General features: G+C 50.6%; 1 protein-coding gene across 5 annotated transcripts in view; it reads left to right on the forward strand.

Moving 5' to 3' along the window:
- The window catches only part of UBR4 (ubiquitin protein ligase E3 component n-recognin 4), a 130,655-nt gene that overhangs the window by 47,036 nt on the left and 56,556 nt on the right, over window positions 1-27,063 (forward strand). Inside the window, exons 39-62 of one of the 5 annotated variants that reach the window (XM_042244749.2) lie at window positions 465-635; window positions 2,263-2,445; window positions 3,293-3,451; window positions 3,789-3,941; window positions 4,406-4,633; window positions 5,237-5,394; window positions 6,358-6,529; window positions 6,775-6,976; window positions 8,135-8,298; window positions 8,731-8,947; window positions 9,800-10,016; window positions 10,765-10,797; window positions 11,908-11,971; window positions 12,405-12,539; window positions 13,517-13,691; window positions 14,393-14,476; window positions 14,570-14,710; window positions 15,490-15,611; window positions 16,216-16,327; window positions 18,037-18,167; window positions 18,283-18,460; window positions 18,922-19,026; window positions 20,537-20,674; window positions 21,376-21,550. In XM_042244749.2, coding sequence (XP_042100683.1) covers window positions 465-635; window positions 2,263-2,445; window positions 3,293-3,451; window positions 3,789-3,941; window positions 4,406-4,633; window positions 5,237-5,394; window positions 6,358-6,529; window positions 6,775-6,976; window positions 8,135-8,298; window positions 8,731-8,947; window positions 9,800-10,016; window positions 10,765-10,797; window positions 11,908-11,971; window positions 12,405-12,539; window positions 13,517-13,691; window positions 14,393-14,476; window positions 14,570-14,710; window positions 15,490-15,611; window positions 16,216-16,327; window positions 18,037-18,167; window positions 18,283-18,460; window positions 18,922-19,026; window positions 20,537-20,674; window positions 21,376-21,550 — 3,617 coding nt within the window. The remainder of the gene's footprint in view (window positions 1-464; window positions 636-2,262; window positions 2,446-3,292; window positions 3,452-3,788; window positions 3,942-4,405; window positions 4,634-5,236; window positions 5,395-6,357; window positions 6,530-6,774; window positions 6,977-8,134; window positions 8,299-8,730; window positions 8,948-9,799; window positions 10,017-10,764; window positions 10,798-11,907; window positions 11,972-12,404; window positions 12,540-13,516; window positions 13,692-14,392; window positions 14,477-14,569; window positions 14,711-15,489; window positions 15,612-16,215; window positions 16,328-18,036; window positions 18,168-18,282; window positions 18,461-18,921; window positions 19,027-20,536; window positions 20,675-21,375; window positions 21,551-27,063) is intronic. The other 4 variants (XM_042244752.2, XM_042244751.2, XM_042244750.2 and 1 more) reach the window with 4 other exon arrangements.

A 27,063-nucleotide genomic window follows, 5' to 3' on the forward strand; every position in this document is an offset into this window, starting at 1 on the left:
ATCATGTGAATAGCAGTCGTGTGTGTGGTCAATCACTGCTTCACAGGGAGTCTGTGGCTGAGGATGTTTGGGGGTTTGTGTGAAGGTGTGTGATGCTCCGGGGCACCCTTTCTTGGCGCAGGCCCCTCATCTGCAGCACAGGACACAGAAAGCAGTGGGTGGTCGTCGGGTGGTGGTCGTCTCAGTCTCCCAAGTGGTGCGTGACTGGACCCACACTAGATGTCTCACTGAGCGCGGTGTGTGTGTGGAAGCAGTGCTTATCAGCATGGGGCCCCTGGTTTAGTGGCCCAGTCGCATGCTGACTGGGATCAAATCCAGTGCTCAGACAGAGGGAAGTGAGGGCTGGAGCACATAGCTCAAGTGGGGAAGCGGGGTCCTGGGTTCCGTAGGTCGCTACTGGCAAGATGACGCTGACGAGTGTGACCCGTCCTTTTTTTTCACTTGTGTATTTGGATTTTTCTCAGGCCAATTTCTCCTTCGCTCCTCTCGTGTTAGACATGCTCAGTTTCCTCATGGATGCCATTCAGACCAACTTCCAGCAGGCGTCCGCGGTGGGGAGTAGCAGCCGGGCCCAGCAGGCCCTCCGGGAGCTGCACACGGTGGACAAGGCTGTCGAGATGACAGACCAGCTGATGGTGAGTGGCCGGCGTCGGGGCCGGGGCCCTGGGGAGCCAGCACGCCCACTGGGCAGCCAGAGGGCGCTCGGTGCTCCGAGACGCACCCTAGAGAGTCACCCGTGGGCGTTCAGAACCTAGGCTGTAAGAACCCATGACGCCCAATGTGAAAAACGCCATGTGAGGTGTGTCTTCTAATGAAGGGGATGGAAGGTCACTTGGACCAACAGCGCATAAGTCTCCTTTTCAGTTCACGTAAATATGTGAACCCCTGTGTGTGAGGAGTGACGTTTGGGGGCAATCTCAGTGGCCAGGAGTGTCTTCTGTGCTAAAGACCTCCCTACTGGGTCTTCTCCCTCAAGGCTCGTATTGCATCCAGAAGCAGTGCTTGTCCTCCTCGGCTTAGAGCCTGTTAGGTTGTCTTCCTTTCGTTCTTGCTGTGACGTGGGTGCTAAGTTCTAAGTCGTCGTCCACTGTGCGCCTGCTGCCCAGCGCTGACTGGAGGACTCCTGGAGTGGTCTGCTCAGCCTCTTGAGCAGCTGTGTCTCTGGTGGGCCAGGGGTTAAGCCGCCTGCCAAGGCAGGGAACGTGGCTTTGATCCCTGGTCTGGGAACCGACAGCCCCCATGTGGGAGCAGCTAAGGCCGTGTGCTATGATTACCGAAGCCCGCAAGCCTGGAGCCTGTGGTCCAGAGCGGGAGAAGCCCTGCAGCAAGAAGGCCGAGCACCGAGCAGGAAGTAGCCCTTGTTCACCACGACTGGAGGAAGCCTGTGTGCGGCAGAGGAGATCCAGAGCAGCCAGAGTGAAAGGAGAAAGGAAACTCCCGCACTTCTGGAAGGATAGCATAACAACGAGTGAGGCGCACGGATAGATCTCACAGGGTGCCTGCTTCTGAGGGCAACACGGTCACTTGGTAGCACACACACAGACAGACACACAGATATTCTGACGTTTCATTGAAAATCGGTCACCATTGGGGATTCCCTAGGGTTCCAGTCATTCGGACTCTGTGCTTCCACTGCAGGGGGTCTGCGTTTAATCCCTGGTCAGGGAGCTAAGATCCTGCAATGGCCAACCTCCCTCCCCTAAAAATCAGTCACAGTTTCAGAGCAGTGGTTTTAGACTTGCAGATATTAAAGATGGAACTAGAAAAATATTGGGATGGTGTTGGTGATCCATAAGGTTGCTGACTTTTAATTTTATTGGGGTAAATCAATGAAAAAAAAACACACTATCATCATTATCGTTTCATTTTTTAAAAGGGCATTTTGGGAATTCCGTGGTGGTCCAGTGGTTAGGGTTCAGTGCTTTCACTGTTGAGGGCCCGGGTTCGATCCCTGGTTGGGGAACCGATATCCTACAAGCTGTGTGGCGTGGCCTAAAAGAAAAGACAGAGGTGCTTTTTAACACTTAAAAAAATCAGCACTTAAGTTAACTTAGTTCTGTGCAGCACTTACTGCATTGTTCTTACTGGACTGGCAGTAATTTTGGTGAATTAACTCTCCGTGGGTTAGAAATCGGAAGCCATTGCTCTCGAGTAATTAGACTGTACAGTATTTCAGTCATACGAGCAGTGTGTGTGTGTGTGATTCCACCTGTTCTGTTTCGCCTCATTACTGCCTACTCTCTCTGTGTCCGTCTTTGCCAGGTTCCCACGTTAGGCTCCCAGGAAGGTGCCTTTGAGAATGTTCGGATGAATTACAGCGGAGACCAGGGTCAGACCATTCGCCAGCTGATCAGCGCCCACGTGCTTAGGAGGGTGGCTATGTGTGTGCTCTCCTCCCCTCACGGGCGCCGCCAGCATTTGGCTGTCAGCCATGAGAAAGGCAAGGTGGGTCCTCCAATCCCTTCCCTCTCATTTGAGACCATGCTTGTCGTAGGTGCTGAGCAGAACACACAGGGGGCAACACTCAGACTGGCTCGCCAGGAAAACGTCTGTTTTTATGAATTCTAGCAAAGCTTCAGGGACAGATCTCAACAAGCTTTGCTGCTGGAACCCTGAGTTACTTTATTAGACTGAGAACCAGTCTGACTGGAACAGAGACTAATGAGTCAGTTCCCACTCTGTGAGTCAGACCCCTGGGCCAAGGTAGCGACTGGAGGCTTCCAGGACAGTGTGGCTTGCAGTCTGTCTCAGGTTAGCCACGCTGGAGGACACAGTGGAGAGAGGAGAGTCTGCCCAGGAGGGCTCGGTGGTCCTTATTTAGGTCTTCCCTGTGCTCCCAGCCCTCTTGAAGACCCAGGGAAGTTTATGGAATTTTATAGAACAGGAGAAGTTAGAGGAGAGTGTCTTAACTCAAGCTTTTCTGTTTTCCGGCGTCCTCATTTGTTTTACCTTAACATTAAGTGAAAACGAGACTAGAGATACAAGCAGTTCTAACAGACTTTCAAACCATTTTCACGGAGAGACGAGGGGGGCCAGTAGTGCGCGCGGCTGCTCAGTGTGTTACGGGCGGAGTGCATGAAGCTGGCTTCTTTGCTCACCTCTAGAAAGAAGAAATGAAAGGCATGCCATTCCTTAGAGAAAATAGAGGCTGATACTGGTCTTGGGTGTTTGAAGAGACTTGCTCACAAAAACAGCCTGCAGATCAGTAGCTCTAGTGAAGGAGCTTTTATTATTGCTGGTGCTCTCTGAGAGGGAGAGGGTTGAGAATAAATTGGTAATCATTCTCTGGCAGATCACTGTCCTCCAGCTCTCTGCTCTCCTGAAGCAAGCGGATTCCAGCAAAAGAAAGCTGACTCTGACCCGCCTGGCTTCTGCCCCGGTACCCTTCACTGTGCTGAGCCTCACGGGGAATCCTTGCAAGGAGGACTACCTGGCCGTTTGTGGGCTGAAGGTAATCCTGATTCAGTTTGGTTCTGTTGAGCTACGGGTCGCTGTGACCTTTTCTCCTGTTCTTAGCTCCACTTTCTCTTACTCATTGTTGAGATTGGAACTTAAAAGCCATTGGGAACACGAAAGAAGTCTCTGAATTTCTTCCACTTCATCCAGATTTCTCTTCTGTTGGAAATAAGCTTTGTGTGTTCTTGACACTTGAACGTGTTGCTCGACAGTCTGAGTACTGTCTGGAGGCAGGGAGTGCCGGGGAAGAAGAGGCACTGTTAAACGCTGAAATGAGTTAGCTTGCTTTCCAGATTGCCTTGTAACCATTCTGCTCCTCCACCCGTGCTCAGGACTGCCACGTGCTGACCTTCAGCAGCTCAGGCTCTGTTTCGGATCACTTGGTTCTGCACCCCCAGTTGGCCACAGGGAACTTCATCATCAAAGCCGTGTGGTTGCCTGGCTCACAGACCGAGTTAGCGATCGTCACCGCAGACTTTGTCAAGGTATAGGTGCAGCTCTTTCATTGTCTGGTCCCACAGCGGTTTTGCTTTTAAATTCAGAATGCCGTTCTGAATGGCAGATCTCCATTACGTGTGCTAGCTTCTTTTAGAAATTAAAAATAAAGACTCCTAACATTTTGGTACTCCCTGTCCTGTTGCTGCGCAGGAGCTATGTGTGTGTAGGTAATAGAGCATAGGTTCTGGTTCGGTCTCTGCTGTACTCAGCGCACCGCTCTTATTTGCTGTTCTTGGTATAGAATTTATGTGTCTCCTCTGCTCATCCCTTAAGAGAGAGTGAAAAGAGACCTTATTTATCTTTGTGTGCCCAGTGCCTAGCACTGACGGGTATGTGCTGAGTAGAAGAGTGCCCTTCCTCACCACCACCACTCCCTGCTGCACCGGGAGCGTTTGGGCCTGGGGCTGAGAGAGACCTCCCTTATTCGATCTTTCTTCCTTCTCTCTTGCAGATTTATGACCTGTCGGTTGATGCCTTGAGTCCCACCTTCTACTTTCTCCTGCCCAGCTCAAAGATAAGAGATGTCACCTTCCTCTTCAGCGAGGAGGGGAAGAGCATCATTGTTATCATGTCCTCGGCGGGGCACATCTATACGCAGCTCATGGAGGAGGCCAGCAGTGCCCAGCAGGGACCCTTCTATGTCACCAGCGTGTTGGAGGTCAACCACGAGGACCTGAAGGTTAGGGTGCATGGTGCCGCTTCCTTCCGGGCTAGGTTTCATCAGCGTAGTGGCTTTTTCAGTGTCTCTCTTTTAACTTTTACGTGACAGCAAAACTCTAGTTCTTAAGGATTAAACTTGAAGTTCCTTTATTCTCATAGTATTTTTAAGATTTACCACAGGGATCTCCTGCTTGGAGAGTGAGAGCCCTTAATCATGGTCTAAAGTGAATGACCAGGGACGTCCTTGGGGGTCCAGTGGTTGAGAATCCACCTGCCAGTGCAGGGGGCATGAGTTTGATCTCTGTCTGGAAAGATTGACACGCCATGGGGCAGCCAAGCCCACGAGCCGCGATACTGAGCCGGCTGCTGCAACTCCTGCAGCCCGAGTGTCAGAGCCTGTGGTCTGCAGCGAGACCCTCACACTGCAGCTAGAGAGCAGCCCGTGTTCACCACAGGTAGAGAAAGCCTGCGTGCATCATCGAGGACCCAGCGCAGCCAGAAATCAGGAAAAGCACCTGCGTACATTCCAAAGCAAATAAACACAATGAGTGACCAGCCGAAGGGCCCGCCAGCGCCCCGGCGGCCTGGGGACGTAATGTGGGTGTTGTGTCTGTTGTGACAGGACAGCAACAGCCAGGTGGCGGGCGGCGGCGTGTCCGTCTACTACTCGCACGCGCTGCAGCTGCTGTTCTTCAGCTACTGCCAAGGCAGGTCATTCGCAGCCACCATCAGCAGGACGACTCTGGAGGTGCTGCAGCTCTTCTCCATCAGCATCAAAAGGTGGGGCTCAGCACTTAGCCTTGAACTTCCACAGCGCCCCGTGTTCAGTAGGGGAGCTCCGCCCCCTCCCGGGGGCTCTTCCTTCCCTGCCTGGGGTCTCTCAACTAGGCAGCGTCTGGCGTTGGTAGGTTGGCCAGTCTGCGTGGTTTGTCCCCCAGGCTGTTAGAGGTAGTTTGTGGGGGCCACTGTCACGTAGAAGGAAAAGCTATGGTCAAGGTAGCAAATGTGATTTTAATTTGATGAGAGAGTTTTCAGAAGGGAATGTCAGTTTCTTTCTCCTAGACATCCCTGCTGCTAAGATGCCCTTGAACTTTCCTTCCTGGTTGGGGTCGGGGAGGTGTTGATCAGTAAATAGAACATGATGTCAGTCCATGGGGCATGGTGGGAGTTTGGGAGGTGGGTGCTGCCATCAGGCTTCCAGAAGGTAGGGGTATGTGAGGTGGGGGCTGTTTTATTTAAGGAGGAGGCAGAAAAGGTTTAAGGTTTCTTCCCCTCTTTCCTTTCGGCCACTGAAAAGCAATTACGGCACTTTCTCTCTGCCCTCTTTTTGTGAATCAGCTGGTTTGGGGTGAAATAAAATGGACACCATTCATTCATAGCTTGATATGCTTGGAAATTCTTAAAAGGACAATGGGTTGTTAGCCTTTGGCGCCTCCATGGGCCTGTGCAGTTGATAGCCTTAGGCACATAGGGTCACCGATCCCCTCAGACAGGGGAGAGCCTGGACCAGGACTCGCGCTAGGGCGCGTGTTGTGTGTGAGACTGTACGTGTGGCTCAGAGTAAAACTGAAGGCTTCTGGGTAGTTTGAGTCCTCGGGTGGGTATATTTCGCTGGGAGTCCAGTAGGTAGTGAGGATGTTATTCCGGTCAACAAAAGATGGAGGGTGGCGCCCTGACTGGTGTCCTTCCGGTCAGCGAAAGAGGGAGGGTGGCGCCCTAACGGGCTGCTTGTGTCGTCCGCAGCTCCAATGGCGGCAGTAAGGCACCTCCTGCTCTGTGTCAGTGGTCTGAGGTGATGAACCACCCTGGCCTGGTGTGTTGTGTCCAGCAGACTACAGGCGTGCCCCTCGTGGTGATGGTGAAGCCAGACACTTTCCTCATCCAGGAGATTAAGACTCTTCCTGCTAAAGCAAAGGTGAGGGCCGCGCTCCCCGGTCGCTTGAGTAGCCCGCGACCCTGCCCTGGTTTTGTGTTTGTATACCCTGTCCCTTTGCCAGCTCTTCTGACAGAGGCCTATGAAGACTCTTCTCCTAGATGCCTTTTCTTTGCCGGCCTTTTGCACTCCCCCCGTTGACTGTGAAACCAATGGCCTCTCTGCCTCTCTGTGTAGGTCTTGGTCCGTGGGTGTGGGGACTAACACGATCCGCCCCCTCCTCCTAGATCCAGGACATGGTGGCCATCAGGCACACGGCCTGCAGCGAGCAGCAGCGGACGACGATGATCCTGCTGTGCGAGGACGGCAGCCTGCGCATCTACATGGCCAGCGTGGAGAGCACCTCCTACTGGCTGCAGCCTTCCCTGCAGCCCAGCAGCGTCATCAGCGTCATGAAGCCCGTCCGCAAGCGCAAGGCAGCCGCCACCAGTAAGGCCCCTCCACCGAGGCCTGCCTGGGGAGGGGACCCGGGGTGGACGGCCATGGACGCCCGGGAACCGCGGGGCTGGGCCTCTTTAGTGGCCGAGGTTCTGCACTTCCAGCGCAGGGGCGCGAGTTCAGCCTCTGGCCGGCCAAGACCTCACACGCCTTGTGGCGCGACAAAGAGATGGGGACTGTCCTGCTAGTGTGGCTTCTAGAGGCAGAGGTGGCGCTAGCTGGCCCCCAGAGGCAGAGTCAGGGTTCCTGCAGCCACCTCTTTCTGTGCAGGCAAACGTTTGTTGGCGCTCCTCTGCAGACAGTGGTTCCTAGGTGCCCAAGAAAGGGTGCTCTCTTGGGCCTGGTTTGAGATCGTTTTCTCTGGGTTTAGGGAAGGTGGCTTGCCTGATGCAGTGGGCAGGACGGAGCTGGCGGGGGAGCAGACCCCGCCCCCTGTTGGCTTATTCTCACCAAGTAGCGTAGAAGCCAGGTTTTCCCTGGTGGCTCAGCTGAAGAATCCATCTGCAATGCAGGAGACATGAGTTCGATCCCTGGATTGAGGAGATACCCTGGAGGGGAGGGCATGGCAACCCACTCCAGTACTCTTGTCAGAAAAATCCCGTGGACAGAGCCTGGTGGGCTGGAGTCTAAGGGGCCACAAAGAGTCAGACACGACTGAAGAGAGTGAGCACACGCGCACGCCGTGTGGAAGCCATCGTAGGTGTCTGAGCTGGGAGGCCTACTCCTGAGTGGTGAAGCAGGACTCTTCCAGGAGTGAACGCTTGAATTTAGGTCTCAGCAAAAAGATCATTGCAGCGTTCTTCCCACTCCCTGGAGTCTGTTCTAGAGCCTGTGTTTGAGAAAACTGTGCAGCTCTTCCTCTATAAAGAAATAGCTTCTGTTATTTATTTTAGATAAGCCAGTTCTGAGAGAGCCTGTTGTGAGTGAGTGTTCCAGATCCTGACCCCAGATGTCTTTGCCCTGCAGGGTCATGTTGTGGTTGGGGGTGGTGACTGTTGGGCAGCTGACCACGTGTAGGCATCATAGTGATACCAGCCGTATAATCCCGAGTTGGCCTAACATTGGGACGCATGCGTGTGAGCTCGGGCAGAGCTGGTGGGGCCACACTGATGACGATGCTCTCTGGCCCCCCGGCGCTGCCCTCCACAGCAACCCGCACCTCCAGCCAGGTGACCTTCCCCATTGACTTCTTTGAGCACAACCAGCAGCTGACCGATGTGGAGTTTGGTGGGAATGACCTCCTGCAGGTCTACAATGCACAGCAGATAAAGCACCGGCTGAATTCCACTGGCATGTATGTGGCCAACACCAAGGTGAGGACCGGCTGCACAGCCCTGGGTGCAGTCCTTAGGTAGCAGGGCTCGCGAGCAGTATGGTTTGAGGAACACCTGTACTGTCAGGGTGCAAGACTCAGTTCCCTAACCCTTGACTCTAGTCTAATGGTCCCAGAATGAACAGATACTCTCAGCTCCATGCAGAAGGGCTCCTGCTCCTGTGTTACCAGCAGGGTTACCATGCACAGAGTGGCAGGAGGTGGTTAATGCCGGGGAGAAAAGGAGCCCAATATGGAAGGGTCTCCTCCCTGCGGTGTTTCCCGTCCTTGGAAGCAAAGGAGTCATTGCCAAGGAACTAAAGGGTCAAGGTCTTATGTAGGATCGCACGTGTGTCACTGTCTCCGGGAGGCCCGGAAGTTGGCCCTTCAGAGCTTGTGTGCATTTTGCCATGTGCGCCTCTCCCCGCTCCAGCCCGGCGGCTTCACCATTGAGATCAGTAACAACAACAGCACCATGGTGATGACAGGCATGCGCATCCAGATTGGGACCCAGGCGATTGAGCGGGCCCCGTCGTACATTGAGATCTTCGGCAGAACCATGCAGCTTAACCTCAGTCGCTCACGCTGGTTCGACTTTCCCTTCACCAGAGAAGAAGCCCTGCAGGCTGATAAGAAGCTGAACCTCTTCAGTGAGTCCCCAGCTCCTGGCGCAAATTGTATCCATCTCATGATTAATTCTGACTGAGGGGCCACTTCTCTGCGGCTCTGCAGGATTCTGGGGTCCCCTTGCTCTACCGATAGCTCTGTGATCTCTGCCATCAGGAAATGTTGAGCTTTATTTGAGATATAAAGAAGGCAAGGTGACAGGAAAGGGATATACTTGAGAATGGGAGGGGTATAGACAGAGGCAGCTGCTTCAGGGCTCCCTTCTGTACGCTTGGGTGACCTTGCTGATGGGGCTGCCTGCCTGTCTAGGCAGAAAGGCAGCGAGATTAACACCTGCCGTCACGAAGTGGTCTGAAGGTGCAGTTGAGGGCCTCAGGGCACACGTCAATGAGAGGTGTTTAGCAGTGCCCTTAAAACCTCAGAGTAGACATCCCTGGGCCTTCCATGAGGTTGACAACTTTCCCTGCCATTTACTGGCCACCTGTTTGATACTCTTTCTTCCAGAAACAGTTGCTGTTAGTACAAATGAGGATGATCTGTACTTTGAACAAAAGGAGTGTTTAGAGGTCCCTGGGGGTGGAGTTGGGAGACATGGTGTTCTGATGGCACCAGAGGATCCCGGCACTGGTGTTTGGGGTCTCTTTTTCTGAGTAGGAGGCGTCACAGACTTTCAGTTCATGGAACTGTGTCTGCATGTACCCAGCGTCTGTGCCAGGTGAAAGTGCTGCTGAAGTCTCGGGAGATGCAGTTCCTCTCTGACTGTGACCTGGGTGTGGCTCACCACGTTGTCCACACCAGTCTGGTCTCTGCTCTGGAGGGGGTGGTGTCGCCCTGCAGAGAGCGTGCTTCCTAAAGGCTTCTCGTGCTTGTTGCAGTTGGGGCTTCGGTGGATCCAGCAGGCGTCACCATGATCGATGCCGTGAAAATTTATGGCAAGACTAAGGAGCAGTTTGGCTGGCCTGATGAGCCTCCGGAAGAATTCCCTGCTGCCTCCGTCAGCAACATCTGTCCTTCAAACCTGACCCAGAGCAACGGCACTGGAGACAGCGACTCGGCGGCCCCCGCTGCCACAGGCGGAACCGTCCTGGAGAGGTACTGGCGCTGGCGGGGCAGCCCTTTGTTCTCGCCGGCTCCGCTCTCCCGGCGGAACCTGTCTTGAGAGACCCAGCCCCTCCTAAGTGTCCCAGGCCTGGCCTGTGATTTTCAGGATTTCACACTGCCCCCACACGCAGGGTCTCCTGATGAGCAGACAGGGCTTGGCGGCGTGCTCAGAGCCGGCTGACTCCCAGGGCTCTGCCCGGGGGCTGCTGTCCCTTCCCTTCTCTTACTGCTCAGGTGCCCTTGGGAGCAGTCAGAGGCTGCTGACCAGACGACGCTTGAGCCAGAGTTAGAGATTAGGATCCAGTCCTGCTGAAATCGTAGGGAAAACTCTTCCCTTTCATTCCGATCTCATCATCTTTTCATCTTTCTCTGCAGCAGTTACTTCCTGTGGTAATAACACTGCTGCCAAGAGGCTGTCGCAGGCTTCTTGTAGTGGAGTTCAGAGCCCCCTGGGGCTCCCCCCAGTGGCCTTCTTAAGCACTGCGCTTGGCTTCTTTGTGCTGGTTTGCCGCGGTAGATGCGGCGACTCAGAGTGTAAGATGTTCAGCTCTTACACTGAAGGCATCGGAGTAGCCTGGCTTGGGACCCCCGCCTCCCACCAGCAGCCTCCCCGCCCTCCTTCCCTCTGTCTCCTCACACCCGTCCCACTCTACTCTTACACTGTTTGCTTAGGATGTGCTTCCAGGTTTCTCTGAGCTTCACATTTTTTTCCTTTTTTTTCTTTTGCTTCTCCCCCAAGTTCTGAAACTGAGTCCCTAACCAAGCTGGACCGGTTAGTATGTCCTCTTTCATTTCTTTGCACGAGCGAGTGTGTGTTAGAGAGCCGTGTAACTGATGGCGTGGCTTTGCGTTGATTCCGCTTCTGTGGACAAGTCCTGCTGCTTCTTTCTGTCCCCATCGTTGCATGGCTGCAGAGCTGTCCCGTGTCCCCGTGGAGAATGCGGGGGGTTGGACGTGCGCGCTTGGTGTCGGCCGCCCCTGCCTTCCCCCTCCGCCCTCTGCAGGGGTGAGGAGGGTGGGGTGCTGAGTCAGTGGAGAAGGTCTGTCGTCGGAACAGCCAGGGAGCTTGTTCTGTCCTCCTAGGTTTCATGCCCCAGGTCCCTCTCTGCTGCTGCCCTCTGCCCCTTGACCTTTTTCTTACCAGCTGCCTTCTCCACACTGTCCCCTGTCTGTCCAGAGCTTCAGCCCTCGTGATTTGGTCTTTTTACTGAGCTGCCTTAAGCGCACATGAGGGAGCCCTGGGGAGTGTTGCCCTCTGTACCCTTCAGTGGTTGGGCTTCTTATCCTTCCCTTAGGGAAAATTGCCCCGTTTTCTAAAGGGGCTTCATTGTACCCTTTGAATGTTGGTAATTGGCATGAACCTAAAAATCCAGTTGGTTCTCTTCCCCACACTGGGCGACTTCTAGGAAGTGCTTCTGTGCATTTTCTTGGAGGTGTAAGTCGAGCGTGGCCACAGCTCTCCCAGTGTGAGAAGATGGCTTGACCCTTTCCCTTTGTGTCTCCCCTTTGCCCACTGGTCTCGGGCACCTGAGCTTTGGGTCCTGTCGCATCGAGACTGTTAAGCCTGTCTCCGTGATCCCTGCCGCAGGCAGCAGAAGGAAGCGCCCTTATCCTCTTTGAGGAAGGAAAGCCCTGTCTTTGAGTCGTGGATTACGAGCGTGGCCACAGGTTGATCTACGAGCAGGAGCCAGTTTCCTTCTGGCCTGTGACACCGGGAGCGACTCGTGTGGGGCCTGTGGCCGGTCTTACCGTGCTTCGATTTCGTATTTGGCGTTCACTTAGCTGTCCCTGAGGGCCTCGGGACTGTAGTCTGCGCAGGCTAAAGCACCAGGCGGAGGGAAGGGGGACTCTTGTGCTCAGGCCAGCTTTTCTGTCTCCCCAGGCTGGTTGTGAGTTCTTTAGAAGCCCTGGAAAGCTGCTTTGCTGTTGGCCCAATCATCGAGAAGGCAAGTTACTCTTTTAAAGCACATGGGAGCTTTCTGAAGAGGCAGGAGGTCAGTGGAGTGGCCAGAGGCCCCAAAGCCTTTCAGCTCAAGTACATTTATAGCATGATCTTAATTTGCAAAGGTGGTCCAGAGGAGTCTTCAGCTTAAGGCTTTATGTCCTATTTCCAGGGGACCCACAGTGAAAGTGTTCTGTAAACAGGATGAGTGCTGATTAAAGAGCACTGTTGCAGGAGTCCTGACCTTGGTCTCGATCTCTGTACCGATGTTGTGGGAGGGTTGTGATCTCTGAAGTTGTTTGTTTTGTTCCTTGTGGCCCATGGAGCCCTGGCTAGTCCTGGTAGCTGGGGAGGGGGAGGGGGAGGGCAGAGTGTGGTCAGCCCATCCTGCATGGATGGTGTGGGGCCAGTGGCGACCCTGCTGTCTTCTGCGTCAGGAGAGAAACAAGAGCGCAGCTCAGGAGTTGGCCACGCTGCTGCTGTCCCTGCCAGCCCCTGCCAGCGTCCAGCAGCAGTCCAAGAGCCTCCTGGCCAGCCTGCACACCAGCCGCTCAGCCTACCACAGCCACAAGGTAATCAGGGACATCTTCTGTCAAAGTGGACGTGATGTCACTGACAGGAGAGCAAGTAAGTTGGCTTTTGGACGCCAAGCAAGGGTGTCACGGAGTCAGGTGGGGAGAGGAGAGCGTTGAGTTTAGACCCACATAGCCTCTAGTTTCTCCTGAGAAATGAGTATCGCGTAGAATGAGGACAGGCCTCTAACAGGCCCCTGGTTTGCGCTCTTTTTTTTCCCCCTCCTGTTACTTTAATAGAATCGACAAGATTTGAGAAAGGGAGGGGAGGGACATTTGAGTTGGGGGGCTTCTCGCTGGAGGGCGGGGCAGGGATGTCACTCAGGAGGTCAGGGCTGCCGGTGTCTTCACTCCTGCATAGACCTCAGGGAGGTGGGCTTACTTGCTTGTGAAGAATTTGGTGAGTAGGTGAAAGAGACTTGGGGAAGTCTGGGGAAAGGGACTCTCACCTATTTAAGTAGTGATGGAAGGCAATAAGTTCGGCCAGTTTCTATAAACAGAAGAGTGTCAGCATTTCAGATCCACGAGGAGGGAGCCACCAGCCCTAATGCCTTGGTTAGCTTTTCCGCCTCCAGTGCAGAGAATTGAGAAATGAGAGTTTAACTCGCTGAACCTCTCAAGGGAAGGCAGTTTTGGAAACATAGCTTTGGTATGAACCTGCAGAGAAATGACTCTTGGAAAGAGATCTGGGATGTAGCCATTCTGGAGAATCGGCTGGTTCTGGTTTTCCAATCAGACTTTGATACTGATTTCATGGTTTTTGAATATTTTTAAGTGGCTTTAACATTGTATGTGTTTAAGAAGTAGAACTGTGTTGGGCTGCCCTGAAGGTTTCTTTCAGGTAGTCGGTGGTAATTAACCTGTTCCCTTGAGAGGAAGTTGCCAGCCTGACAATCTGCCAGTTTCTCTCTCCTCTGGGCTCTAGTACCCAGGCCTCCTTTGCCTTTGGCTCATCCTCTGTGCTTCTTTTGTTGTAGGATCAGGCCTTGCTGAGCAAAGCTGTGCAGTGTCTCAACACATCAAGCAAAGAAGGCAAGGATCTGGACCCTGAGGTCTTCCAGAGGCTGGTGGTCACAGCACGCTCCATCGCCATCATGCGCCCCAACAACCTTGTGCACTTTACGGAGTCAAAGCTGCCCCAGATGGAAACAGGTGAACTTGGCCTGTGTGGCCGCGGTCCTGAAATCTGCCTACGCATCTTCTTTACTCTCTCATCTCTCGTAGTTCTCTCTGGCCTCTGATGGACTTCGTGCTCTGAGATAGGGACCTTACCGTCTTGCCTTTATAGCTGTAGGGCCTCTGGCATTGGAGCTGTGCCGTTTTAATGAATAGGTGCTCTTTCCGGTGCTTGCCCCTGGATCGCTCCTGAGTTACTCAGTGTTCTGGGCGTCAGATGCAGTCAGTCTCTGAAGTCACTGCTTCTGTGAAACCTTCAGGGGAGAGTGAAGCTTGTGCCCTGGTTGCTTTAGAGCAGTAGACTCAGTCATATCTTTTGCTTTCGTGCTGTTCGTTTGCCAGTATTTTGTTCACACGAGTAGTAGCCTTTCTCAGCGCTTGATGCTGTTTCCTCCTCTCCTCATGCTGGCTGGGTACCGCGCCTGCTTGGCTTTCATCAAATAGAGCTTATCGATGCCTACAGTTCTGTTATTCACATGCTCCCATAGGTTGTCGTCATCCTGTTTTTCCTCTAATACTATAAACCGGGAATCTTTTTAGAAAATGTTAGATGTTCCCCTAGGTTTTAGAAGTCGAGCAGTTGGACCCGAGATCTCTGACTCTGCTGTAAGATCCTGAATGCTCCCCCTGCTACTTAATTCTAACATACACTGTTTTCTGTGATATTCCTTTCCCAGACTGTTTTTTTCCTAGATGTGCCTGCTGGAATCTAGGGATAGTTGGCATATTGATTGGGGCCCCACTTGAAACTCCCTCCCCAGGCAAGCTTCCTTGACCTGAGTTAACCTTAAAACAAATTAAATTCCATCTTCAATTTACCGTCGTTAATCACCTTTTTTTTTCCTCCTGCTTAGAAGGAGCAGATGAAGGGCGAGAACCTCAGAAGCAGTTGGAGGGAGACTCCTGTAGTTTCATCACGCAGCTGGTGAACCACTTCTGGAAACTCCATGCCTCCAAACCCAAGAATGCCTTCTTGGCACCTGCCTGCCTGCCAGGTATCATGTTAAAAGGGACATTTGATAGTGAAACCTGATGTAAGTTCTTTCTTTGAACAGACTGTACTCTTCACCTTGAGCCTTCATCATACATCTCTTCCAGAGTGAATATTTAGGAAATACAAGTCTGTGAGATCAGTGTTCCTGATGGAGGAATTTAGCAGTGTAGCAGAGGAATGGGACCTTCTTGATCTCTCCACGTCGGGTTGCATACTTCACATAAAGACGTGTGTGTGTGTGTGTGTGTATGTGCGTGTGCGTGTGCGTGCGCGTGCGTGTATGCCTCCTTAGTGGTGTTTATGATTGTTTTAAAAAAATCTTGAAAAGCTTTATTCAAAGCCAGTTAAAAAGGTAAAAGTTAAAAATCATCTTGAGAGTCTTTGGATTTCTGAGCTCTTGCTTCCTTTAATGTCTAACTCTTCGCACTCTCCAGAGGTTAGGTGGGAGAGTCAGCTCTGAATGGCAGTCTGGAAAACTAGAAGGGCCCCTGCTACTCACTTGTGTCTGGGTGTTGCTTGGGCAGGAAACCCCAAGCGCGTGTTCAGGACGTCTTTATCACCTGAGGTCTAGGGATCATTGGGAACATTTGGACTCTGCTCACCTCTTCACACTTGTCTGCTCTGTATTTTGATATCTGTAGAGAGTAGGTCTATTTATGTCTGGGATGCAGGGTATCTGGAAAAGCTTTTGGGGCAATTGGAGAGATTTAGGAGACGATTAATATAACAAGTCATAAATCACACTGATGGCCTGCACTCTGTGTGTATGCTCTCCTTTAGGCCTGACTCACATTGAAGCTACCGTCAACGCGCTGGTGGATATCATCCACGGCTACTGTACCTGTGAGCTGGACTGCATCAGCACGGCATCCAGGATCTACATGCAGATGCTCTTGTGTCCCGTACGTATCCTCACCACCCCAGTAATCGTAACTCACCAGCCTAACGTCTGGAAAAAAATTTTACAAGTTTGCTATCTAATGAAGTAAAATAGAGTTCAGGGAAGGCAATGGGAACTCATTCCATGGAAAGAAAGGTTGGAAGAGGGAATGGACTTGGTCTTTCTCATCCAGTTGCTGATGGTTGTTTCACAGTTAGTGCTCAGTAAGTATTAATGAAATGAGTACCTGGATGAACACCATCAGGGTCTGCTTTCTGTGACTCTAGGGCAGAAGCTAGTATTGAAAGGACTGGTTTTAGCACAGACTTAAGATGAGCCTGGTCCTCTGAGGAAAAGGCAAAACCCGTGTGTAGAGAGCCGAAGGGGCTTCAGGGACAAGTGGCTGCCAGTCTGTTCCCAGGGGCTAAGGTCTGGATGCGGTGTGCAGGTCTTGCCGATGCCAGGTCGGGGAGTGGGCTTGGCCGCTGACCTGACACAGCAGGTTGCAGGAGAGAGGAGGCAGATTCTCCACAAGCGTAAGCTGTGGTCCAAGAATGCAAAGTGTTTTATAGACTGAGTCATAGATAACATTAAAACCTAAGAATGATGGTTTTTTCCAACCTCAGGATCCTGCTGTGAGCTTCTCTTGTAAACAAGCTCTAATTCGCGTCCTCAGGCCGAGGAACAAACGGAGACACGTGACATTGCCCTCCTCTCCTCGAAGCAACACTCCAATGGGTAATGTGAGGTCTGAGTTTGGGCTCGTGTGAGCGTGGTGGGTGGGGGAGAAGGCAAACACAGCTTTAGCACACGCTGCTTGTGTGACCGAGGTCCTGGAGACTTCTGTTTCCGTGTCCACGGGTGCACTCTGCCTTATGCCGTGAAGGATTAAAGATGGCGTGTAAAAAGCTTACAGCAAGTAGAATAAGAGGAAGCGAAGTTGAAGCCAAGGGAAGATAAAGGTATAATAGGAAAATCAGGCCAAGGACGTAAAGTCTACATCACACAGTCCTGTGTGGTAGTTAGATGAAGCGCTTGCATTTGGCAGAAAGCTTCTAGAAAGCCATAGAAAAAATGAGAACAGTTCAAAAATCATAGTGACTGAAAAAACCCTCCATTTTTCAGGAACTGAAATGAGCGCTCTTCCTGGTATGAGCGCTCTTACGTTAAAGGTCCGTTTTGCTGCCTAATGGGTGGTATGCTCAATGGTCTTACCTCCAGTAAGATTGGAGGCAGATTTCACAAGGAAGTTCCTTCTTGGTACACTTGGGTACAAGTCAAGGACATACATTTAATATTTTAGTAAAAGCAGTTCTAAAAATTGTCCAAATTGTAGCCTTGGTATCTTGTGTAACTCTGGTTACTTGGTTTGGCTCCGGAGTAAAACTCCAGTGAGAGTCATGTAGGTAGTTTAAGGTTTTCTATTAGCCACTTGATAAAGAGTAAAAAGAAATATGTGACATGAACTTAATAATAATCCAGTATTAAAAAGTATTATTTTAACATGTAGTTAATCTAAAGAATCAGTAGTAGTAGAACATTCTCCGTCCCTGAAACAGGTGTTTGGAAGAGTTTGAAGCGTTCCACGGGGCCCACACTGTAGCTCATGGCTGTGGCTGCTCGTGGTGCAGTGCAGGTCTGGAGGCGCTCATGCAGCTTCACGACCCTCAGATAACCCTCTTTGAATGTCACTTGCTCTATCTAAGTCTTTGGTGCGTCAGGCAGCGATTTGTGCATCTTTTCTCTGAGGAGAATCTCGTGTCCAGCAACAGTTTGTTTCCAGTTAAGGCCACATCCACATGTGTGTTCAGCCCATCAAGCAGAAGGCGAGGTCTCCACCCTCTTCTGACAGTTTGGAGTCCAACCTAGGCGTCCCTGTTTTCAGGCCGCCTCTCCCATCCGCACCAAAGCTGGTCGGGCTAGTGCTATCCTCATTCCATCTAGTGGTTTCGCAGTTCAGTTGGCTCTTCTCATAATAATTATGTAGTGTGAAAACCTCGCGGACGCAATTGTTTCTGGGGAGGAAAAAAGTAAAATAACACTCCAAGCTGCCATGACCGATAGCAGATAAGCAATCTGAATTGTAGTATTTTCCCTGTCTTGCCCAAGGACTCCTGAGGGTTGATGGCAGCTCTTGGGGTCCGCTGGTCTTAGATTTTTCTGCTTTATGGAATCCAAGGCTTTTTGACTTTGTTTTCCTTCATCTGCTGGAAAAGACTTACCCTAAGTGGGGCCAGCTGTCACTGCCAGCCCCCGCTTCCCAGATCCTGCCAGGTCCAGGAAGCGAGAGGACAAGGCCAGACCTGGCCCCCTGGAATTCACCCTTGAGGCACAGGGTGCTGGCTGGCAGCTTGTCTTGGCTTTTGTTTGCTCTGTAGCTTGTCTTCCCACATCCCGGGGGAGGATCCAGCAAGCGCCGTCAGGTGACGGGGGTTTCTCTGACTCAGGAGACAAGGATGATGACGACGATGATGACGCAGATGAGAAAATGCAGTCATCGGGGATCCCAAATGGTGGTCACATCCGTCAGGAGAGCCAGGAGCAGAGTGAGGTGGACCACGGAGATTTTGAGATGGTGGTGAGTCTGGCAGCAGGCAGGGAGGAGGAGCCTCGGCACACTGCTCCAGCTCTCGCTCGGGGGCTTCCACAAGCTCCTGTGGCCACGGGACACTGACGGAGCTCTTTCTCTGCAGTCTGAGTCGATGGTCCTGGAGACAGCAGAAAATGTCAACAATGGCAACCCCTCTCCCCTGGAGGCCCTGCTGGCAGGTGCAGAGGGCTTCCCCCCCATGCTGGACATCCCGCCTGACGCAGACGACGAGACCATGGTTGAACTAGCCATTGCCCTGAGCCTGCAGCAGGACCAGCAAGGTAGAAGTTAGTGTCAGGAGCATAGCGGCCCCTTGGCCTTGCACAGGAAGGAGGGTGTGGCAGTTACTGATAACCAGCTGACTTAGCTTATTCCCCGACATGGGGAGAGGGCGATCTGGGCGAGAGCTGTGCAGAGACACAGGTGGAGAGTGAGAGGGACTGAGCCGGGCTTTCCAGTGTCGGGGCCGATCTCATGGTGCTGGTGGTTTGGTCTTCAGGCTTGCTTCCTCCTGAGCTGGATGGATTCCTCCAGCCTGTGTCCTGCCTGAGCCGAAGGAGGCTCCCACCATCTCTATAACTGGATTTGGTGGGTGGACAGCAGTGGCTGTTACGTAGCTTCCTCTAGGCCAGAGTGGGTCACATGCTGGTGAGCGTAGGCTCTGAGGGCGGCAGGCGGCCGAGGCGGCGCTGTGGATGGGGTCTGGCGGGGACGCCGTGTTCACTCTCCACTCATTTCCCAGGCAGCAGCAGCAGTGCCCTGGGCCTGCAGAGCCTGGGGCTGTCCGGCCAGGCACCCAGCTCTTCCTCTCTGGACGCAGGAACCCTCTCTGACACCACAGCATCAGGTAACTGTCCGCAGCAAGGAGCGCGGCTCAGGGCCCCAGGACCCTCGGGCCTCGTCTCCAGTGCTGTGAGAGTGTCACGGGCAGCTGCTTTGACAGGCCATTCTGGACTTCCTGCTTCTGCCTTGGCTTTAGAAATGCGGGCGCAGAAGGCCCAGCGCTGCAGCTCGGCAGAGACGTTATGGCTCCGCTTCCCTCCACTTTGCATGCTGCCTGGCTTCAGCTGATTCCCCCAGAAAGGCCAAGAGAGCAGCTTGCAGGTTAACCAGCTTTAGGGCTGAAATCGCAGCTTTCAGGCTTCTTCACCAGAGTCCTAACATCTTAGACAAGATTGAAAGGGAGACAAGAAACAGAGCGCATACCTTTTAACTTCTTTCTCTTGATCTGCTGCAAGAAGCGGAGTGACCGCTTCAGGTCAGCGTGGGTCACCACCAGGGATCTGAGCTTGAGGGGTAGGGTTTCTATGCACAATTCAAACGCATAGGATATCTTCAGACTTCATTTTGTGTTTGCTTTCAATGTCTTTCCTAATTTGATTAAAAAAAACCCCCAACATCCTGAGTGGAGAGTTGGACCGAATAGAGGAGGATGGAGCATCTGAACAGTCTCCTGGAAAGTCAGCCCCTGAGTGATCGAAGGGTTGATTGAGAATCTTCAGACTGGCGTGTCCCTGTGTGCGCTTGTTTGCTTTCCTTTCTGGCTTCGGCGTCTTCCCTCCGTAGTCGAGAAAGGGGGAGCCTGGCTGTCCCCTCGCTTGCTGCCATGGCCCGTCGCTCCCCCTAGTCCTCCCGAGCTGCTGCCGGCTCAGGCTTGGCGGCTGCTGCTGTGGGGCGCGGTTGTGTTTGTGCTGTGCTCTGTGGCTGTCTTGGCTTCCCTCCCCTGTGTATCTCATCCAGCATTTTCCTCCTGTCTCAGCTCCGCCCTGATCCTGGATGCTGTGGCTGTCTCTGGGGAATTTCCTTGCTTCATTATTAGCATCTGATGAGGAAGTTTGAAATTTCCCAGTGAGCTCCCCTCTGGACCATCTGATTTAAAAAAAAACAACAACCAGGGTTGATTCAAGAGCTCATGATAAGTGATTTCCTAGCATTAGCGTAAATTGATTACGAAACAAATCTCCTGAAAATTCAGAATCTATGCTTTTGAATGGTGCTGGCTAGTCTCTGGTCTCAGCAGGTGTCAGTCACACCTAGACTGTGGTGACCGTGAAGCATTTCAGCTAGAAAACTGCCCGTGTCACGGATTCTTGAGTCTCTGCACTGTTTCACTTGCACTGTGATGTAACAGCGAAGGAAATGCCCAGTGAACTGGGTTTCCACTTCTGTCTGAGTACTGTGTGCGATGCACCATGTAGAGTGTCTGTTCCTGTCAATGATTAACCAGCAAAGCGGATCTTTCCCTTTTCCTTGGACGACAGGATGTCTAAACTGCATTGTGTCCACCACGCTGTGTGGTTTGCTGCCTTTGCCCTGAGAAGGGGTCTTCCCTGTAACAGCTCTCATTATTCTCTCAGCTCCAGCCTCGGACGACGAGGGCAGCACGGCCGCGACGGACGGCTCCACCCTGCGGACCTCCCCTGCCGACCACGGGGGCAGTGTGGGCTCGGAGAGCGGGGGCAGTGCTGTGGACTCAGTGGCTGGCGAGCACAGTGGTAATGTGGCTGGAGGTCCTGACCTCCTTGGGCAGAGGGTGGGGACAAAGTAGTGATTCCTGCCTGGGTCCTGGTGTTGGTTTCAGCAGAGGGAGGTTTAATAATGTCAGTGGAAGAAAGAAATAATGTACGTAATTCCAAATCATGGTTCATTTGAGACAGCTGTGGGATGATTCTGAAATCGGTCACGCTGTGGTCTTTGCTTCTCTCGTTGTGGGGAGAGATTTGGGGCAGTCCTGCTGCTCACAGTCTGGTGTGGTGATAGAGCAGGGCCATCTGTGCTGGTTGGTGGGGGCGGGGCTCTAAAATGAGGAAGCATGACAGCCATTTTGGTTTGATCTTAAAAAATCAGTCTTTGTTTAAAAATTGGATATGAACTTGTTTTTGTGAAAGAGATAGAGAGTAGCTGATAATTTTCTAGAGTCCCAAATCAGTATATGCTTCCTCTGAAATATGAGATGGAAATATATCAGCAGCTGAGATTAAGGTTAGTCTTGTGGGTGGATCTTACAGTCTTTGGGTACCCAGAAAGTCATTTTAGTCATCAAATGTCACGGGGCCGAAATCGTGAATTCAGTCCTTATTGAGCTTCACATAAAAGAAAACATTTTTCTAAGCTACCAGTCAGATAGCTTTGGAATGCACTGGATTTCACCAGGCTCTGCAAGTTGATTAGCTGTTTTTAAACCATTTCCCTCTAGTGTCTGGCCGGAGCAGTGCCTATGGTGATGCCACAGCAGAGGGGCATCCAGCTGGACCAGGAAGCGTCAGTTCAAGCACTGGCGCCATCAGCACCACCACCGGGCACCAGGAAGGAGACGGCTCCGAGGGCGAAGGGGAAGGGGAAGGGGAAGCAGACGTCCACGCTAGCAACAGGTCAGGGCCGGGCCTCCGGTATGCAGGGGACTTTCCTGGGGGGGGCGTGTTTGCGGGTTAGGATAGTGCCTCAGTTGCTGGAGGTGGAGAGCTGACAGTAGTGTCTTTCTTTTGAAATGTAAAGGTTATGGACTCAGAAACAGTTTAAAAATGGTAAGAAGCATTCTAGATCTGTCTCCTGGTCCTGACAGCAATTGTATCAAGTCAGTTGCAAAGAAAGTATAACGTGGTTTTTCTCATAAGGCATGCCTGTATCCCTTACGGTGATTGTCATAAAACCATGTGTCCTCCTTACTCAAATCTTTTTTCTTTCATCATTAACCACAGACTCATCTTGTAGCATTCTCCTTATAAATGGCACTGTTCTAGGCTCAACAGTGACAGGTGTGAAGTAATACTAGCAGTAACTCCTTGTTCAGTGTGTTAGGTAATAGAGAATTAAGACAGCAAATGTCAATTTACGTCTAGAAATACCCCTAGTGAAGCATTTGGCAATTTGAAAGTAATCCATAGTATTCCTGATCCAGCCGCTTTAGAAAATTTTGGTGGTATTTGGTACTGGATTGGTGGAGTGAATGTATTCACCAAGAGGAGATTAGAGAAATAGAAGAGAAGGAAGGAAAAAACCCCAAGAATACACCCAGGTGGCACCAGTGGTAAAGAATCCGCCTGCCGGTGCAGGAGACGCAGGAGATGCGGTGTGGCCTCTGGGTGAGGAAGATCTCCCGGAGGAGGACGTGACGACCGGCTCCACTCGTCTTGTCCGGAGAACTGCAGGGAGACGGGAGCCCGGCTGGCTGCAGTCCATGGCTTTGCAAAGAGTTGGATACTACTGAGCGCACACACACTTGTGATAGAATGTTTGTTAACTTTCCTTGCGGCCCATAGTTACCACATTAGTGCAGGAATCAGTATTTTGAACTGAATGATTTCCATCAGGAAAAGAGGTAATTGAAGCAGCCAGGTGTTCGAGACGTTTTGAGAGGGTGTCAAAGAGCACCTCCTCTCCTGCCCATATCCTGCGCTTCCATTTAACTCCAGCACCCCTGTGGGGACGATGACCTCTGGCGGTTAACGGGGTAACGCCGTCCCAGCCCTCGAGGCTGCTGTAGAGCCCCAGTGTGAGCTCCCGGAGGCACACAGCAGATTCCCGCCGGCTGGCCGTTTGCCATATGGTGGTGTGCATGTCTCCATGTTACTCTCCATCCGCCCCACCCTCTCCCCCCCCCCCACCCCCACATCCACAAGTCTCTCCTCTGTCTGCGTCTCCATTGCTGCCCCGCACATGGGTTTATCAGAACTGTCTTTCTGGATTCCATATATATGTGTTAATAGATGATGTTTGTCTTTTTGACTTACTTCACTCTGTATGAGGCTCTAGGTTCATCCACCTCATTAAAGCTGACTCAGTTGCGTTCATTTTTATGGCTAATACTCCACTGTGTACCTGTACCACAGCTGCTTCCTCTGTTCATCTGCCAGTGGGCGTCCAGGTTGCGTCCGAGTCCTAGCTGCTGTAAACCGTGCTGCGCACACTGGGATGCGTGTGTCTTTCTCGGTTAGGGCTTTCGCAGGGTGTATGCCTCATAGTGGGGTCACTGTGTTGTATGGTGGCAGGATTCCTGCTTTTTTAAGGAGTCTCTATGCTGTCTTCCACAGTGGCTGTGTCAGTTTACATTCCGACCAACAGTTTGGGAGAGTTCCCTTTTCTCCTCATCCTCTCCAGCATTTACTGTTTGTAGATTTTTTTGATGAGGGCCATTCTGACTGGTGTGAGGTGATACCTCATTGTGGTTTTGATTTGCATTTCTCTGATAATAGTGATGTTGAGCATCTTTCCATGTGTTTATTAGCCATGTGTATTCTGTGAAGAAGTGTCTGTTTAGGTCTTTTGCCCACTTTTTGATTGGATTGTTTGTTTTTCTGGGATTTGTTTTTTAACTGCTTCACCTAAAAGGCATTTTCTATTTAATCTTGGTTTTCCTCTCAATGTGATTTCTAGGTTAATTACATGTGTTCAGGTAGTGTAGTCTTTGTGATTTTTGGTTCTTTGAAGTTTGTTTCTTTGAAATATTTTAAATCTAGTCTATTGTTGCTTTTTATCGTCGCTTAACTTTTGAACTGGGAAGTTTGCTTCTAACTACTGTTAGTCGCTTGGTTCTGTGTCTCTCTGCGGTCTTTGTAGCCCTCTTCCGGTTAGTTTGCTCTCTAGCCCCACCTCCCCACCTCTGCAAGCCTGGAGGGTGTTCGCTCAGTCTTGTAATAGTTGTGCTAATCATTTCAATATGCATATTTAACCCGAAACTACAGTTAACTAGAGCTGTATCTTCTTGTAGAAATATAGAAGATATCTGCATTGAAGACTATGAAAACTAGTTGAGAGAAAATAAATGAGCGGATATACTATATTTATGCATAGAAAGATTCATTGTATAAAGATAACAGTTGTCTCTAAATTGATACAAGTTCAGTATAATCCCAGTCAAAAATCTCAGCTGGCTTTATTGTATGTGTAAGAATCGACAAGCTGATTCTAAAGTTTATTTGAAAAAGTAAAAGACTAAGGTCAACCAAGGCAGTATCAGAAAACCCACAGGATTGTGAGGACTGCACAACCATTCCGTTCAGTCGCTTAGTGCGACCCCGTGAGTCGCAGCACCCCAGGCCTCCCTGTCCATCACCAACTCCCGGAGTTCACTCAGACTCATGTCCATCGAGTCCGTGATGCCATCCAGCCATCTCATCCTCTGTCGTCCCCTTCTCCTCCTGCCCCCAGTCCCTCCCAGCATCAGAGTCTTTTCCAATGAGTCAACTCTTCGCATGAGGTTGCCAAAGTACTGGAGTTTCAGCTTCAGCATCATTCCTTTCAAAGAAATCCCAGGGTTGATCTCCTTCAGAATGGACTGGTTGGATCTCCTTGCAGTCCAGGGGACTCTCAGGAGTCTTCTCCAACACCACAGGTCAAAAGCATCAATTCTTCAGCACTCAGCTTTCTTCACAGTCCGACTCTCACATCCATACATGACCACAGGAAAACCATAGCCTTGACTAGATGGACCTTAGTCGGCAAAGTAATGTCTCTGCTTTTCAACATGCTATCTAGGTTGGTCATAACTTTTCTTCCAAGGAGTAAGTGTCTTTTAATTTCATGGCTGCAGTCACCATCTGCAGTGATTTTGGAGCCCCCCAAAAATAAAGTCTGACACTGTTTCCACTGTTTCCCATCTATTTCCCATGAAGTGATGGGACCGGATGCCATGATCTTCGTTTTCTGGATGTTGAGCTTTAAGCCAACTTTTTCACTCTCCTCTTTCACTTTCATCAAGAGGCTTTTTAGTTCCTCTTCACTTTCTGCCATAAGGGTGGTGTCATCTGCATATCTGAGGTTATTGATATTTCTCCCGGCAATCTTGATTTCAGCTTGTGGCTTCTTCCAGCCCAGCGTTTCTCATGAAGTAGTACTCTGCGTATAAGTTAAATAAGCAGGGTGACAATATACAGCCTTGACATACTCCTTTTCCTATTTGGAACCAGTCTGTTGTTCCATGTCCAGTTTGAACTGTTGCTTCCTGACCTGCATAGAGGTTTCTGAAGAGGCAGGTCAGGTGGTCTGGTATTCCCATCTCTCTCAGAATCTTCCACAGTTTCTTGTGATCCACACAGTCAAAGGCTTTGGCATAGTCAGTAAAGCAGAAATAGATGTTTTTCTGGAACTCTCTTGCTTTTTCCATGATCCAGCGGATGTTGGCAATTTGATCTCTGGTTCCTCTGCTTTTCTAAAACCAGCTTGAACATCTGGAATTTCATGGTTCACGTATTGCTGAAGCCTGGCTTGGAGCATTTTGAGCATTACTTTACTAGCGGTGTGAGATGAGTGCAATTGTGCAGTAGTTTGAGTATTTTTTGGCATTGTCTTTCTTTGGAATTGGAATGAAAACTGACCTTTTCCAGCCCTGTGGCCACTGCTGAGTTTTCCAAATTTGCTGGCATATTGAGTGCAGCACTTTCACAGCATCATCTTTCAGGATTTGAAATAGCCCATTGTAAAGCTGCGTTCAGTAAGAGTGGGATTTTGGTTCAAGGATAGACAAAATAGATTAGTGAAACAGATTAGAGTTCAGAAACGGACATACACGTACACAGTTACCTGACTCAGGACGCAGGTGGCTCTTCTGTGCCGTGGAGGAGAGGGTGGTCTTTCAGTCAGTGGCAATGGCCTGGCTGGACATTACTCTGGAATAAAATGAGTCTTTTTTTCGTTTTATGACCTGATCAGAAGCAAAAATCAGTTGCACTATGGATTTAACTGCAAAAGATAACGCTTCCCTGGTTTTAATTTTTCACTTATCATTTGTTTTTATTGTGGTATAGCTGCTTTCCAATGCTGTGCTAGTTTCTGCTGTGCAATGAAATGAGTCTGTTGCACCCATACATCTCCTCCCTCTCGAACCCTCTCCCCAAATCTCATCCATCTACATCACCACAGAAAACTTATTGGTTTCAGAAGAAAATGTCTTCATAACTGATGGTTGGCAAAGATTTCATAAATAGGACACAAAAGGTGTTAACTAAAAGGAAAAAATAAATGGGACTGTATTTCAGCAGCTAATGCTTTTTTCCCTACTTTTATGTCAGCGTCAAGATTTGAGGCAGCTGATTTTTCTCGCAGGCTCCTGGGAGAAGTGGTCTATTTCTGTTACTTTCAGACTCGTGTCTCTTCTTCTGTGGGGTTTTCCTGAGGTTCTCATGGAGGGCCCTCCCCACGTGGGGCAGACTCTGGCTGTCCTCTCCCCATTCCAGACGCCTTGTCAGGTCCTGGCAGCCTGGTGCCCAAACTGCTTTCAGAGCATCATGGCCTCAACTTTTCAGATGTCCCAAAATCAGTGTCAGGGCTCTGCTTACCCTTCTGGATTTTTATCTTCACTCACCCCCGACCTAATAATTTCTTCATTGCTGGTAACGTCTTTATTGCTTTTATTTTAATTTTGTATTCAGTGATCTTTCTAAATTCACTTAAATTCTAATTATAGATTTTGATAGACTAATCCTAATTATGAGTTTGGTTATTAGATTAATTCTTATCACAAATTCTGCATGAATAATCCTGTCTTCTGTAAATAATGACATTTAACTTTTTTCTCTCCAATCTTTATACCTTTAATTGCCTTTTCTTGCTTTATTGTTTTGGGTTGGACAGAAGTGGTAATGTGGAAAACCTTATCTCATTCCCAGACACAGGAGAAAAGGTTTACCATTTTACTGTTAAGTATGATGTTAACTGGAGGGTTTTCTACGATATTCTCTATCAAATTTTGTTTCTAGTTTGCTGGGAGATATTTTACCTTGGAGATAGTGAAGGACAGGGAAGCCTGGCGTGTTGCAGTCTTTGGGGTCACAGAGAGTCAGGTACAGCTTAGTTGACTGAAGAGCAATAGGTTTATCTCGAATTGGTTTTTGGAGCCTTCCAGTTGCTTTTTTCCACTTAGTTGATTATATGTCTTTTCTCCTTTATT

Source organism: Ovis aries, chromosome 2 (genome assembly GCF_016772045.2).
Source record: "Ovis aries strain OAR_USU_Benz2616 breed Rambouillet chromosome 2, ARS-UI_Ramb_v3.0, whole genome shotgun sequence".
Taxonomy (NCBI): domain Eukaryota; kingdom Metazoa; phylum Chordata; class Mammalia; order Artiodactyla; family Bovidae; genus Ovis; species Ovis aries.